Below are 16,563 nucleotides of genomic sequence, written 5' to 3' on the forward strand. Positions count from 1 at the left end.
TGGAAGTTATTTTTGTGTTTGGTAAACATTCAACTTCAGCTTTTTTTTCATAGTTTTTGGTGAAAAAGCCAAAAACAAGAAGCTGCAAAATCTAGCTTTGAAAAACCAGTTTTTTTTCACATCTGTTTTACATAAAAGTTTACCAAACACTATAATATTATTATTTTTTTTCAAAAACACTTTTACAAAAAAGTTTACCAAACACTCTGCTACTTTATTTCACAGCTGTTTATTCTCATAGCACAATAAAAATAATTTTTTTTTTCAAAACATTGTAATACCAAACCAACCCTTACACCATCCCAATACAAGAAGGCCAACTTCGTATGCTCAAACCCGTGTATCCGGAAACAATTATTAATATAAACAAATTAAAAATAAAAAGAAAATAAAAGAATAAGAAACCTCCAACATTTGTGACGTTCTCTCGTCTCGCGGGTTCTCTCTCTCGAGTCCATTGAGGTTCATCATTCATCAATTTTGATTTTCCGGAGCAATCAAGCAATCAAGACTCCCCTTTTCTTCTTCTGATTCAATTTCCACTCCCTTACTCTCACCTATTCGACTTCCCGCTGCCGAAATTTCTGAGGAAATATAGCAATTTTGGGCTTCTGATTGAAAGGTAAAATTTGCTCAGATTCTTCTTCTTCTTCTTCTTCTGTTGCTTTTTGGGTATGCATTGTTTCACCTATTCGATATTAGTAACTTGTCTCGAATCGCTGATATGTTGAAAGTTAGATCGTAGAATGTACTGATTGGGTTGGAGAATTTGACTATTGTAGTATTCTAGGGTTCCCTGTAGGGCAAATGAATGCCAAAGAATTGATCTTGTTGTCAAACACATTCGTTTAGTGTGTAGGATTTTTCACTTAAACCCAGTACTGCAAATTATCGAATAGTTTCGTAGTGTTGCTGAATTCAATGCTAAACAATTTACTGTTGTATGCAGTAGCTAATCGAATTATTGAATATGCAATACCTGTTTCATTTCTCATTTATGAGTTCGATACAGTACAAATTTGATGGTTAATTCGAATGGAATTACATTGTAATTTATAATTGTGATGTAGCAGGTGTACTATGTACGGTTTATTAGTTGGATAATTTGAACTTAATATTCTTTCCTATTTACTTTTTTCAGGTATATATAGTTTGAGGCTGTTTTTGTTTGAATTTTTGTAGGTAATTACCATATTTCTTTATCTTAAAAAAAAAAAAGTGAATGTGAATGGATGGCACCATTTTAAAATTCCGCCTTGGGTCCTCAAAAGTTCAGGGAGAGTCGCCCCGAGAGATCACCTCTCGGACAAACCTGTCGAGTGACACCAGTGAGAATGGGTGGCTCATACGGTTCTTTGACTCAGCATTTTTCTGCGAGTGGATCGCTGTTAGCTACCTGTACAAGCATGACCATGCGGGGGTGCGCGACTACCTCTGTAATCGAATGTACACTCTTCCCTTATCTGGAATTGAGAGCTACTTGTTTCAGATATGTTACATGTCAGTGCACAAGCCTAGCCCGTCTTTGGATAAGTTTGTTATTGATATGTGTTCTAAGTCGCTTAAGATAGCTCAGAAGGTGCATTGGTTTTTATTGGCAGAGCTTGAAGACTCAGATGATAATGAAGGAATTAGTAGAATTCAGGAGAAATGTCAGATTGCGGCCACTTTGATGGGTGAGTGGCCGCCTTTGGTACGTCCTCAAAACGAGTCAGCTAGCCCTGGGAGCAAGAACCAGGTATTGAATAGAATATTGTCATCAAAACAGAAATTGTTGTCGCTAACGTCTTCACCACCTGCCCAGAGGTCGTTTTCTTTCTCGCCTTCATCGGTAAACAATTTGCAAGAGGATGGTGGTCAATTCTCTCCCGATGAGAACAAAATTTTTAAAAAATTCATACCAGGGCCGAAGGTTCGGGATGCATTGCTCTTTAGGAAGTCAATGGAGAAAGGTGACGATGACTCTGAAAAAGATGGATTCTTTAAGAGGCTTTTAAGAGACAGTAGAGGTGATGACGAGACAGGTTCTAAGATTAGAGATTCTTTGCCTTTTAGAAAGTCCTCAGAGAAGGATGATGATGATGCAGAGAAGTATGGCTTCTTTAAGAGGCTATCGAGGGATAGTAAAGGTGACGATGAGGAATTGACAGCAAGCTCAGAGGGTTTTTTTAAGAGATTGTTTCGTGATAGGAAGAGTGATTCTGACGATAAATCAATCTCTAAATCAGTGAAAGATGAAGAAAAAGAAGGGTTCTTTCGGAAGTTTTTCAAAGAGAAGTTTGAGGACAAAAAGGACCGGATTGATAAGAATGAAGATGATGATGCACCATACTCTGAAGAAAAAGGTTTGAAATCTGCTGAAGATGATGAAAAAGAGGGGTTCTTCCGAAAAATTTTCAGAGATAAGTTTGATGACAAGAAAGATGGGAATGATAAAATCGAGGAAGGGAGTGCCAATGGAGACGAAGAAGAGCCTTCTGACTTTCCATTGTTTCGAAGATTGTTCCGTGTGCACCCTGAAGATGCAAAAAGTACTGTTGCAAATGAAAACAGCAGTACGGGTGGCTTGCTAGAAAGTAGTCCAGGGACTGAGAACTTTTTTCGCAAATTGTTTAGAGACCGTGATCGTTCAGTTGAAGACTCAGAGCTATTTGGTTCAAGAAAACACAAAGGGGTAAGCCCATATCTACTTATCTATCGTTGCTTTGCTGTTAGTGGGAGTATGGCTTTGCAGTTTGTGCTTTTTTTTCATTTTTTTTTTCTTTTGTTTTTGAGAAGGAGACTATTTTATTGAAAGAAAGACAATGAAACAAAGTTGTCAGGAAGACCACTAATAAAGAGAACAGTACAGAAAGAACAAGAGCCTAGTAGCCACTACTCCCACAAATTGTAAAGGATTGTTGTTTTCTATACATTAATTTTTTTTTTAATTAAATAACGTTTTCCTTCAGTTTTTTTTTAGATTCGGTGTTATGAGCTGAAATATGTAATAATTAGCTCTTGAAAATGCTCGCTGCTTTGTGTGAAATTCCCTCAATTGTCAAATTCTTGAATTACATTACAAATTTTTCTTTCAATGGTGAACATATCCAGTAAGGGCGAGCCTTGGCTCATTGGAAAGGTTGCTCCTTTGTGACCGAAAGGTCATGGGTTTGAGTTGTTGAAACAGCCTCTTTGCAAAAGAAGCAAGGGTAAGGCTGTGTACGATAGACATTACCCCCCGCGTGCCCTTGCAAAGTGGGGAGCCTTGTTGGCTTGGGGTCGGTGTATGTAATCCAGTATGATCTAGTTTGTGATTTTTATGTTTTAGTAATTAGTTTTTCTTGAAAGTTAGAAACATTAGAACATTACTTTTGGTCATATAGGCATTGCCACTGGCAATGTAGTTCTAGATGGCCACTGAACTCTCCAATCTCGTGCATACGTTGCAGTTGCCGACGTTATGGGTTTTGTGTTAGTCGATAATGGGTTTCTTTGTTTATTGGGTGGGTATGTAGGAGTTAATCAGTAAATAATTAGGCTGGGATGGCATGGAGTACCAAACACGTTCGTGATGAAGTTAGGAAACACTGATTTTGTGGATTTGATATTTTCATTCATCTGTAGTGTAGTTTTGATATATACATATGTGCAAACGCATAAAGAATTCAGTGTTTATTCTTATATTTAGTTTTAGTTTTTTTTAAAAGCTTAATTTTTTTTAATATATAAACCTCGTGATAATGTATATAAATATTTTTATATGAACCTTGTAATACCATTTTTGTGAAATTAACTTAAACCGGTTATCTGATCTCCATTGTAAGTTAAAATTTCAAAACATGTATATCGAACATAATGTACGAACGGTAGAGGTGTTCAAATTTGAATTTTGACTGGGTAGGGTCATATTGCCGTTTTTCCCCTAGTTTGACTGGTTGAAAGAGAAGTTGATTTCCCCAACTTCAGTAGCAGAAGAGCGGTTAATTCTACCTTATGTTTGTTTTATATTTTGTGTTGTGATATTGAGTCATGCATTGACATAATGATAACTCTAATCTTGCCAACATATCATGGCAGGGTTTGAACTCTTGGCCTCTTAGTCTACACTCATTTGCAAGATGGGGGAATTATAGGCAATACAGTTACATTCTATTGTATTCACTGTGGTTAAAGTTCATTTCAAAGAGATGCATAACTTATTTGATTTATTCACTGTTATTATGTTTTGACAGAAATGCCCTGGTTCTCCAAAGCAACAAAATGAAAGGTCAAGTGCTAAACCCCCACTTCCAAATGCTACAGCATCCCAATACCGTAAAGGGGCTTATCATGAGTCGCTGGACTTTGTGCAGTCACTATGTGAGACATCTTATGGCTTAGTGGATATATTTCCAATTGAGGATCGCAAGAGTGCTCTTCGTGAGGTTGATGGTCATCTGGCTTATCATTTACAGTTACTCAGCACACACAGCATATAGGGGCATGGCTAATTGACACATGCAATGCAAAACTATTTACTATCTTTTAACTTTTTATTTTCCATCAATCCTTCCGTTGATTAATGCTCAAATCATGCTTACCATACGTGTAAAATTTCAAGTCAATCCAATATCTCTAGCTATTCCATATTCATTGTATTAATAGTTAGCTCCATACTAACTGTTACAAGGAACCTAACAAACCTAATACAAGGAGTCTTAACTTTTTATCTCATATCACAAATAAACGTGCATACTTTTAATCTTTTGTCTGACATGTGTTTGTTATTCTTGCATATCTAGTCACTTGCAGAGATCAATTTGCACATTGCTGAGGCTCAAAGTGGTGGAGGTAATTCTTAGTCAACATTTCTGGGCCCTTTGTGTTAAGTTTATCCAAGTATGTTTGGGAAATTGAAAAGATTGCGGAAATGTTTTTCTAAATTCCATAAATTCGATTTCTGAACAGTATGGAATATGTATACATATCATAATATTAGTTCCAAAAAATATTATTTCAAAGATATTGGAAATGTTACAGAATGCCATACTTGGAAGGGATCATTTTCGTAGATTTGAGATTTGTTTTGTCTTTGTTCTGCATGACACTTTGGAAAATGTGGCCATGCTTTTTTTGTCTGAGAATCATGTAGCATAAATTGATCTTGTTTTCTTTTGTTTCACTTTTTCCCTCCCAAAATTATGTTCATGGAAGGTGTTACTACTATGTGTGCATTCATGTGGTCTGCCTTGTGCATAATCTTTTATTTTAATGTGAAAGTCTTGATTCCATGAGAATCTAGGTATAATGTTATTTGAAAAGGAATCCAATGAAACTAAGACGTAGAAATTAGATGGAATTCCTACTATTCTGCATATTGTTTTACCCTTTTAGTTAAGCGAAATTCTACGGTCTTATGCTTTTAGGGCATCTGTATTAACAATTATCTCCATACTCTTAATTGAACATTGCTGATGATAATATTAGGAGTTTGCTTTCCAATGGGGAAGGGGATGTATCGCGTGGTTTATATACCGGAAGATGAAGCTGTTCTTTTGAATTCTAGGGAAAAGGCACCGTATCTCATCTGTGTTGAAGTCCTGAAAAGTGAAATTCCTGGGTATGCTTGCAGTTGCTTAATTTCTTCAGTTCACTATGGTCTAATCAAACCCAACCCCACCCCACCCCCCACAATGTTTAATAATTGAAATTCCCTGGTAATTGTTTTAAGCTGAAATATATTCAATTTCTTTTGCTTTATTTTGTGAAAACTGTTTAAGCAATCCAAAGGATGCATCTGGTTCTCAAAAGCTTTCTCGAGGAGGAATTCCTTTAGCAAATGGGGATGCACTTCTGCCAAGACCGCCTCCGTGGGCATATCCTTTGTGGACTGTCCAGGAGGTCTATCGCAACAGTAATGATAGGATGTCGAGTTCTACTGCTCAAGCAATTGACCAGGCGATGTCATATACCTCCGAGGCGAAAGTGAAATTTGTTACTGTAAAAATATCTGTGGAGAATAAATTGCATAGTCATACAGTAAAAACAGAGAATATATCAAGGAGTTATCAACGTGGAGAGGCTGCGACTTGTGCACAAGGGAGTGATTTGGAGTGGGTAAGGGTGGTGCTTACAGCAGACCCTGGTGTTAGAATGGAGGACATTGAGGATCAAGGCCCCCTTCGGCGGAAGGAACACCGTCGTGTACCAAGTACAGTGGCTATAGAGGAAGTAAAGGTGGGCTTTGTTAGGTCTTCATCACCAATTGATGTTAATTTGGCATTTATTGATGTTTGAATGAAACCACATTTATCTTGTTGCTTATCTTTTTTGTCCTAATATCCTCCAAATTTGATGTAACTGGTTCCAGTGTGCATATGTTTGTCTCATTTCTTACATATAGTACTCTTTTCTTGTCTTCAGAATGAAATCCCATGGTTTTAATATTTTCTTGATGGACTGTTTCTCTAAGTTTTTTTTATTCACCACTATCAATAGACTGATAAACACACACACACACCCAAATTTGTTTTGGTGAACTGGTTTTTTCTAAGGTTGATTATTCACACACACAACACACACAGAAAGATAGTCATTTCTTTGGGGCAATTTTCTCCTCCCAGTCATTCTAATATATTATATAGTCAAATTCTGTGCTTGGAACATTGATCAGGTGCTTTCTTTTCTGACTCTGTACTTTTGTTGGTTGTCTAACCGCATAACATTCTAGATTGTCTGAAAATTGACCATTTTATAATGAGGTGAAATACTATTGAGATGATCTTGCTTACTCTATAATTACAATCATTAACATTTTATTCAGACGCTTGAGAAACTTGTTCTTGTATAAGAGTTGTTGATTTATTTCTTTTTTAAGAATGCTTACGGACCAGGACCTTAATCCGGCACCTTAGACATTCTTGTATAAGAGTTTCATTAGAGAAGAAATCATATCAGTATTATACTTAATGAATCACCTTGCAAAATGGAAAGCTATTTCCTGTTTTTCTTGTTCAACTTGAGAGACAAACCTGATTCCCTTCTCTTGTGCACGGATTTATTTCTTGCCTCATAAATTGACATTGCAATAGCATAGGTGCTTATTCATGCACAGGTTAATTGTAATGGCATTGAAGCCTTAAGTTAAACAAATAAGATTGATGCTTTCTGAAATAATGTATTTATCTGTATAATTTTTGGATTCTTTTATGTATTCTTGAATATTTATTCTAATTATTCCATGCTCTGTTCATAAAATTTAACTTTCTTCAGGCTGCTGCAGCGAAAGGAGAAGCACCTCCTGGACTTCCTCTGAAAGGGGCTGGTCAGGATTCATCAGATGCACAGCCAATGGTGACAATATCAATAATTTGCAATTGTGTTAAGAGTTATATCATGCAGATGCTTAATTATATTATCTGACAACATTTAAAATTTTGACCAGGCTAATGGCGGTATTCCCAAGGCCAGCAATGCCTTGTCTGGCGAACTTTGGGAGGTAAAGAAGGAGAGAATAAGAAAAGCTTCAATTCATGGCAAGTTACCTGGTTGGGACTTGTGCTCCGTGAGTACTTCCCCGCTCCTTCTTGTTTCTGCTTCTTTCCTCTTTTTAATATAATCGTTTCCTTATAAAAAGAACTTAGGCCTAGTTTGGCAGCTCAGACTGTACTCACTATTTCTGTCGAGGATAAATAGTCGTCGAATAGTACTGACTAAATTAATCGGCCGTTTGGTGCAATATCGGACTAATGACCGTATTATTTATCTTGTGTTTGGTATAGTACTGGATATATCGTAGTACTAAAATAAATAAAAAATGTTAACCCAAATATTTCTCAAATATTATCTTCAAAATACAGCCATCGCCACCGCTTACCAGAAACATAAAATTAGATATTGAATAAAAAGCAGCAGCCATGGAGGTTCGACCCAATCCGACAGCCGGCAACTTGTCGGCCATTCAAAAGCAGTGTCAGCGCCAACCTCAACTACTCAGAAAATTTAGAACAAAACCCCCAAAATTAGAATCAAATAAAAAAGCACCCAAAAGTAGAACAAAACGTCAAAACCTAATTTCAAATGAACATTGCCCAGATGAAATCTTTCCTAATCTTCAAACCCTATCATTGATTCCCAGTCAACATTCTAAAACCCAGTTGAAAAATACCCCAATCACAAAAAGCAGCAAAAAGCTAACCTAAATCCCACTTAAGTTCAAACTCCCAGATGACCAAATCTCCCAAATATCACGAACTAATGATTCGAATGTTGTGAGATGAGAGAGAAGCAATGGTCGGTGCGACTGGTCTTTCTGTCGTTGTGGGTGTCTCCAATTATCAGACAGAGAGCGAAGATAAAGAGAGAATAGAGCCGGCGAGAGAAGAAAACAGGGAGAAGAAAGCCGGTGAGAGAAGGAGACGAGGATAACGACTGAGTCCATATTATTAGTCCTATACGGTCACTTATACGACCTGCCAAACGAGGCCTTAGTATGATGAAGAATGTTGGTAAGGTTTTCATTTATGAATATGGACGGGAAACGGTTATGGCGGGCGGGTAACCGCGGTTATTTATCCATAACCGTTTAGTCTCATACCCTCATAACCGTTATCCCGTTGGCTAATTGCCTAAATGGTTATACCCATACCCATAATTGTTTATAAACGGTTAACCATTCCCATAACTGCATACCCATTTAACCGTAACTGTTTAGTACCCGTTTACCCATTTATCTTGTTTTTAACCCGCTTATCCTTTCTTTTTTACCATTTACTCATTTTTCTCCCATCTACGTGTTTTTTTAACTACTTGAAATTTAAAAAAGAAAAATTTGTCATAATTTTCTTTTTCTGACAATTGATCACCGTTATAGGTATATTCCTCATACATTTCCGCATTTTAATTTTTTAAGTCCCTATACCATTCCAATAATTGAAATAATAGTTTACTGTCGATATTTTTAGCAGTTATCAATGAAGGTAATATAAAATTTGCTAAGTATTCTTGGGTTACGAAAACTGTTAAAAGACAGCGTTCTTGGGTTATTTAACTCAGAATGTAAAGTACTAACATAATATGTATAATGGACCATGAAATTTAAAGTGGTTAAGGAAAATTATATTATATTAGCTACAGGTTTGCACTATAGTCAATAGCATTGATATAAGTTTTGTTCGATAGAGAACATGATTTGTGTTAATTTTACATATATAAAATAAACGGGTAAACGGTTACCCGTTTATAACCATGGTTAATACCTATAACCACCCATTTAAATTTCGCGGGTAAACAGTTATACCCTTAACCGTTTATTTATCAAAACGGTTACCCATAACCGTGACCGTGAAATTTAAATGGCCGGAAAACTGCGGTTACCCATAACTGTTGGGTTTTTTCCAGCCCATGATAAGTTGTCCTACGTCTATAATGAATTATTGTCTTAGAGTATTAAATTGTTTTCCCAATTGGAGTTAGTTTCTCAATTGGAGAAGGATTCATAACAAGATTCTAATTAGGATTAGTAATCCTTATTGAAGAAGACCTTTATTATGTCTATATAAGGGGACTATTGTACTAGTTTTGAGATGGGAGCAAAACAATAAATTGTATACCACTAAAGGGATTAGAGTGAAAAAATATTGTAAAGTGTGTGCGAGAGAAAATAAAAGAGATAGTGTATTTCTTGTTCTTGTTCTTTCAGGTTTTTCGTCAATTCCTAGTTCTAGAGATTTGGCACGATTATTGGTTGTACTCATTATTGATATAATGAAAGATTGTTGTTGCTGTCCTGTGGACGTAGGCACATATTGCCGAACCACGTAAATTCTTGGTGTTATTTCTCTTGGTTATTTGTTTTTCGATTTCCGAAGTTTGTCCTATTTTTCCCATTCTCAACAATAACCGATGGGTATTTGCCCATCCCGACTTATGAACTAGATTTCTAGTAAAGTTGAGGAAATGTGGAAACTGAGTGACTATGTCAGCCCCCTTTCTCACTTGAGTGAGATTACTTTGAAACATAATTTTGAGAAATTACATTCTTAAATTTATCTTCTCATTTTTCAGATGAAGCTGGTTGACAACTACATAATTGTTAGTCTATTATGAAATTTTATTGGATAATAAAAACTGTACAGAAAAGTGGACAAGTAATCCACCATGAGTAGAAGAGAAAAGAATTTTAATTTAACAAACTACTTCTAGCTTAAGACACCAGAATTAATCATGACACTACAACTTTCCATGCTAGAACAATATCAAATAGAGGCTTGTCCCTGAATACTGGAAAAACAGAAGCCCAAAGCACCAACCAAAACTGGACCTTCTTTCACACCTCCTCCCGTTTCAATCCCCTAACGTCTTTGAAGATCCGCTCAAGCTGTCAGGTACAATGCCAGACCCCAAAGGCTAAAGCTTTTAGGGAATGGTCAACAATTTATCTTGAGCTAAGACCAGCCGTGGCTTGCAGCCTTAACTTGTGCATTCAGTGACAGACAACGAGAAACATATAGGTGCAGCCCCACTCTATATATGAAAATTTGGGTATTGGGAATAAAATTTTTCATTCCAAGAGTTTTTAACCAGAGATTCAACACCACATTAGATTACCATTGGACCTGAAAAGCTTAAGCTGTTTGTGATAACAAAATAATACATGTCAGACTAACTTGGTCACCCTTTGAAAGGGTGGAAGGGTTAAATTTGGTTCTTTTTTCGCTTGTCTTTTTCTTTTCCAGAATGTTTGAGGTATTTATGTTTATCTAAATAAAGTGTATGTTTGGATGTCCTTGGTTTTCTTCTGTACATAGTTATCCATTTATCGGTTCTACAATTGTATGTTCAAGACTTCTTGGTGCTGTATTGTATTTAGCTTCATATATACTTCATGCAGGTTATTGTGAAGAGTGGTGATGATTGTAGGCAGGAGCATCTTGCTGTGCAACTTATTTCTCACTTTTATGGTAGGTGTCTTTCTAATCATTTTTCTTCTGTTTCGTTGAAGGCAGTTCTGTCTATCTCTCTTTCTTCCTTCTCCCTCGCTTACTACTCAGTCTTTGGTTTGATTAGATCAAACAAGATGCATTCTTAAAACCTATAGGGAAAAAAAATGCATTGTGGAAACATTGAGCTCTGTCTCTTTTTCTTTCTATTATAGTTTGTGGAGAACCAGTCAAAAACTGCATGAAGAAAGCTAGTTGAACCTCTAGGTCTGTTTGATAGTTTAACCCTCGGATTGCACTATGTGTGTCAGGAAATGCTCTTTGTTTGTGTTGTGCACTCAAGGATGAGAGTTGTCTCCTTGTTTTTACTTGGTATTAAACTGAGTCGGCTGCCATAAATGTTTGGGCTAGGTTTAAGCCTTTAAGGCACAAATCAAACTGTCCAATTTCAAACAGAACTCCCACGCCCTAGTTATTTTCTTATAAGAGCACTTTAAATAGAAGAAGATACTAAGAGAAAAACTATTCCATAATATACTGCTATACATAAATAGGTAATTTTGGAATCTGAATGACCATACGGCTAGTTGAGATCCATCCTTATTATAGATATGTCATCCGTATAGCCAAAATTACCTATATCCGTTATTGTATCTAATACATCTAATTCACTTCAATTGTGGGACTGAAATAGGTAATTTTGGAATCCGAATGACTATACAGCTAGTTGAGATCCATCCTTATTATAGATATGTTATTGTATCTAATACTTCAATTAATGTGCTAAAGGAGTGATTTAACTTTAAATGAGTGATTTAACTATCATTTTCTGTTCAACCAATGTTGATATTTTTGGTAATACAAACCACTATTAATTTTTTTATCAACCTCACTGTTTCATCATCCCAATAATTTTATCGACCACAATATTTTCATTTTTATTTTTGTTTCAAATTTGTTTCTCTCTTGTGGTCCCATATTAGACAGTTAATTAAACAAGCTGGAAATATTAATTGAACTGAATTCAACTTGTTATGTTACTTTCCAGATTTATCAAAATCATTTCCTTGTTGCATTCACAGTAGTTGAACCCACTCCTCAAACTAGTTGAAGACTATAACATTGGATTTGATGGCAGATATATTTCAAGAAGCTGGTCTCCCTCTTTGGTTGCGCCCCTATGAAGTCTTAGTTACTTCTTCTTATACAGCTCTCATTGAAACAATTCCAGATACGGTAATTCTGTTCTCTTGTTCTATTTAAGTGAATTAAGAATTTCAAAACTTCACCACCTCATCCATAATATACTTTGCTGTGTTGTAGGCTTCAATTCATTCTATCAAAAGTAGATATCCCAACATCACGAGCTTGCGGGACTTCTTTGCTGCTAAGTACCAAGAAAATTCTCCTAGTTTTAAACTTGCTCAGGTAATCTACCACTTCATGAACCAGATGCTTATCAAAATGTCTACTAATGCTCAGCTATATCCTCATCATGGGTAATTGTTATAATTGCAATGGAGGAGTGCACACTCTGTTTTTTCTATTTATATGATTTTATATTTTTTTGAAGTGCTGGGGTGGGGTGAAGGTAGGAAGGATATGGAAACTCTTGATAAGATTGAGAACTGAGAATTGCCTTTAATGACTCTCTTCTTCTCTGTTTCTGGATATTAGGGTTATGTGTTGGAAACTGTAGAAGTAATGACGTTTAATAAGGACAGGAGGATCAGTTTTCCAGTCAATTGAGCATAGTCACTCTACCCTTTCCTAATAATATGACATAATTATTTGACAATAGATTCCTAAGGTTCCGAGCATAGAGAGTTTCCAGATTGAGGTTGTTTGTAGACATTGTAGGACTTGGATCAATTTGGTTGTTGAAGCATATTAATATGCTCTGAAATAAGGAATGTGATTCATATTGAGTTAGCATTCTATATAATTGCAAAAGAATGTCATATGGTATTATCATGTAGTGGATCTTTGTAATGTCATTTGACCAACTGCCCTGCTTACAGTACATGTGTATCCGTTTGGGCCACTTTCTGCAGTATCTGAAGCCATGCTTTCGTTTTGAAGTTTTTGAATTATGATACCTTTAGCTTGGCATACTCATAAATGTTTATTTGGTTAGATGCGAATGAAGTTGGTTTTGAAGGTGCTTTTCACTTGTGAGTTGTGTATAATTCCATGGATTATCTTCTATTCTATCAGATTTTGATTAGTCTTGGCAGAAAAGAACAATAGATACCTTGATGGCTAAAATTCCGTAATAGGTTTTCTGTCTTGGTCTCTTTATATAAATTTTATATAGGTGTTCTCGGTTCTCTTTTTTTGAGTACCAGATTCCCGAGTCTCATACCAACTAATGAACCCAATCAATATTTTGGTCATCTAAACGAATTTAAAGAAAAATGTGCACTAGGGAAAACTGTCCAGAATCCAGATTCAAGTAGTGCAATGAGCCAATTTTATTGTCTACTAGTTACAATTGGTTAATTTCACTGAATCTAATGTTCTTAGTGAATTGAAAGGCTTGATTTATATATTTATTTATTTTATTTGTTTTACAGAGGAATTTTGTTGAAAGTATGGCTGGATATTCTCTAGTGTGTTACCTTCTGCAGGTATGGTTTCCCCTTCTCTAAATCTATCATCTCGCTCTCTCTATTCATAACTCAAACAAGTTAAGTGTTAGTTCTGTCATGGAGGGGCAAACCTCTAATGAAATTAAGCTTCAATTCAGTTGTTAGTTTCAAAAATGACATTTTGAGTATATATGTGATACGTTATGTACATCACTCTGTGTTTATATGTTTTATCACGTGCATGTTGCTTCAGATTAAAAAATCCTTCATGATATCATGTTCATGTCTGGTTAAAATCGTTCATGTTGGTTGCTTGTTAACCTGTAATGCACATGTTAGCAAACTCTCATTTACGTCACTAGTACAAGGAGATACAGTTTCATAGCAACAATGCAATTAAGAAATTACTTGACTTTCTGACGATGTATTGCTCCTGGTTGTTATACTCAAGATTGTCGTCCCTAAATATCATTATTGTTTTCTTTAGTATAATAAAATAATCTCTTTCCTAAACATTTATGCACAAGAGATGTGACTATAAGTTAACCCTGGAATCTGCCATATGTTGCATATGTATATGTATGAAAATATCAAATGTTAATGAAGATTTAAATTATCTACTGTGTGTTTGACATTTGTTTTCATTTTCAGAAGCATGTACTCTAGGCACGTTTAGTTTCTCACATACCTTTGATCCTTAGATTTTTTCTCCTTGTTTTGTCCTTGAAGAAGGTCATATAATAACTTTTCACCAATGTGTTTGTTGTCTAGATAAAGGATAGGCACAACGGGAACCTCTTAATGGATGAAGAAGGTCATATTATACATATTGATTTTGGTTTCATGCTCTCCAATTCGCCTGGGGGTGTAAATTTTGAGAGTGCTCCATTCAAATTAACACGTGAACTTCTTGAGGTAAGAGACATATGCTTACATTGTTTAATCTGTTGCCATATTTGTCCAATTATCTTCCTTACTGCTTGTAAACATTCTAGGGTGAATCATTTTTTCCATCTAAGTTGAAAATGTGATTACGCTAGGTCATGGATTCTGATGCTGAGGGAGTTCCTAGTGAGTTCTTTGATTATTTTAAGGTAACAATAGAAAAATTTAGCTTGTTTTTGTTCAGCTTCAGGGACATCTATATGTCTTTGGATGTTGTTATATTTTCTGGGGGTAAGCTCTCGTGCTGTTTTCAGGTTCTGTGCATTCAAGGATTCCTTACATGTCGGAAGCATGCAGAACGCATTATTCTTCTTGTTGAGATGTTGCAGGTAAACCAAATTTAGCTGTCAATGCTCTGATCTTTTTTTTCTTTTTGTCAACTATGTGGAAAAGAAATTTGAGGATGTGCCATCTTCAGAATTTCAGGAGCAGAAATGATTTTCACGCCCTTTCTCACCTCATACAAAACCCCTCATGTTCCTTAGCCGTTAGATTGAACAATTAAAGTAAAACCTACAGTCAGGATTAACAGTGGCACGAGGTGAAAAAGGGTTTGTTGAAATCACTATTTTCAACAATCAGGAATTATTATTTTACCTTATTGGTTTGGAGAGCTGTAGTTAGTTCGCAATTCTTGGTTGTTTTAGCTTGTTCATATATGTTATACTGTTTGTTTGCTGATATCTTCACCAGTGTTGGGTGTACTGTATCCGTTTCAATTCAATAAAATGTTGTTATTCATGGAAAAAAGAGAGAAACTCAACAATGTGCCTGTGTAGTCCATTGATGAGCATGCAATAGTAGGGAAGATCTCTTATCAAAATACCCCCTTTCACGATGGTTGGTTTACTCAGGCTACTGTTGTAAAATGTTTTTGGCCCAGGACTCTGGTTTCCCATGCTTTAAAGGTGGTACACGAACAATACAGAACCTACGGAAAAGATTTCACTTGAATTTGACCGAAGAGGTTTGATTTTGTTTTCTTATTTTGCTGTTCAAGTATACTATGTTTCGTTGCTATTGTTGTAACAGTGCTGTTTGATGCTTTATATCAGCAATGCGTATCCTTGGTGCTTTCGTTGATCAGCAGCAGCTTGGACGCATGGCGAACAAGGCAATATGATTATTATCAGAGGGTTTTGAATGGAATATTGTGAGGTTAGAATTTGTTGATAAGCACATAGTTTTATCCGGAAAAGCCAGCTCTGTGAGTGTTTGATCAATAGCGCATGTGCGAGCTGCCTGAGTTTTCGTCTGAGGTGAAAAAAGAATTGCTTACGGTGGTTTTGGCCTATTTTTCTGGGTGAGGAATTTGTAATTGTATCGGCAAAAAAACTTATTCAGCATCTAGAAGGCTAAAATTAGCTCAGCAGGGTATTGATTATTTCCCTTGTTTGATGTAATATGGGACTCTGCTGGTTGGGGGGAATTCACTTATTCTTGAGGGAATGTTCGACCTTACTCCCCTTTGTCGGACTCCCCATACTGTACAGAGTGATTGCGATTGAGGACAAACTAGAAACCAAATGGCTACGAAAGCCATAGTTTCTCGGTGCCATTGGAACGTATTTTACACTGGTTTGTGATCTGAAGGTTATAGCACTATTCAATTCTGTAAATCTTCCATTTCCAGACAGAAACAAAAAATCTTCGGATCGAACTGTGGAATTGTTCCGATCTCCCAAAAGTGGCCGTTCTTCCAATTCCGGTGATGGATATCATCCCTCATTTTTGTATCTGAAAGCTCGTGTCAGCAAAATTCTTGAGAATCTATATGATTGTATCATGTGTAACTGATCCGATTTTACATAGTGAAATTTGTAGATTCCAGGTTCATTATACAAGGAGAATTTGCGATGAACGTAGAGGAGGCAGTGTAACACTTTTCGGGTTATTTTCGTCAACCGCTCTCAGAAACCAAATATGGAAATTTATTCATGTTGATCGATTACATAAGAGTCGTCACCCGCTCTCCTGTGAAAAGGAAAAACGAACACCTTATTGGGACAAGCTGGTGCTAGGGTTAACTAAGATGTCATATTAAACTAGGAGTGGGCGCAGTTCAATTTGAATTTATTTGGCACAAATTATATCGAACCAACTAGGTTTAGCGGTTCGGCTTGGTT

At 36.1% G+C, this 16,563-nt stretch overlaps 1 protein-coding gene across 5 annotated transcripts; it reads left to right on the forward strand.

The window, feature by feature from the left end:
• Positions 1-388: 388 nt before the first annotated feature.
• Positions 389-16,273, forward strand: LOC103927241 (phosphatidylinositol 4-kinase beta 1-like). 5 transcript variants are annotated; one of them, XM_009336135.3, is made up of 17 exons: positions 390-622; positions 1,142-2,674; positions 4,215-4,406; positions 4,764-4,812; positions 5,449-5,581; positions 5,742-6,198; positions 7,234-7,314; positions 7,406-7,525; positions 10,853-10,922; positions 12,040-12,137; positions 12,225-12,329; positions 13,478-13,531; positions 14,264-14,407; positions 14,533-14,586; positions 14,692-14,766; positions 15,321-15,404; positions 15,493-16,273. In XM_009336135.3, exons 2-17 carry the CDS (start codon positions 1,229-1,231, stop codon positions 15,592-15,594), a joined length of 3,264 nt encoding a protein of 1,087 aa, XP_009334410.2. In that variant the 5' UTR covers positions 390-622; positions 1,142-1,228; the 3' UTR covers positions 15,595-16,273. The 5 variants fall into 5 exon arrangements, with proteins under 5 accessions (XP_048430311.1, XP_048430314.1, XP_048430313.1 ...); XM_009336134.3 differs by having other exon boundaries at positions 1,183-2,674; XM_048574354.1 differs by lacking the exons at positions 13,478-13,531; positions 14,264-14,407; positions 14,533-14,586; ... (1 more) ...; positions 15,321-15,404; positions 15,493-16,273 and adding an exon at positions 12,984-13,037 and having other exon boundaries at positions 389-622; positions 1,183-2,674.
• The last annotated feature ends 290 nt before the right edge of the window (positions 16,274-16,563 follow it).

Source organism: the organism of the source record quoted next, unplaced genomic scaffold (genome assembly GCF_019419815.1).
Source record: "Pyrus x bretschneideri cultivar Hongxiangsu unplaced genomic scaffold, Pyrus_bretschneideri_v1 Contig71, whole genome shotgun sequence".
In the NCBI taxonomy this organism is placed as follows: domain Eukaryota; kingdom Viridiplantae; phylum Streptophyta; class Magnoliopsida; order Rosales; family Rosaceae; genus Pyrus; species Pyrus x bretschneideri.

What these genes read in the sequence shown, in the direction of transcription:
- LOC103927241 (XM_009336135.3), top strand. Translation starts at nt 1,229, where the DNA reads ATGGATGGCACCATTTTAAAATTCCGCCTTGGGTCCTCAAAAGTTCAG. An exon ending in CTGAAAAGTGAAATTCCTGG is followed by an intron (nt 5,582 to 5,741) that starts GTATGCTTGCAG and finishes AAACTGTTTAAG; the next exon opens with CAATCCAAAGGATGCATCTG. An exon ending in ACTTATTTCTCACTTTTATG is followed by an intron (nt 10,923 to 12,039) that starts GTAGGTGTCTTT and finishes ATTTGATGGCAG; the next exon opens with ATATATTTCAAGAAGCTGGT.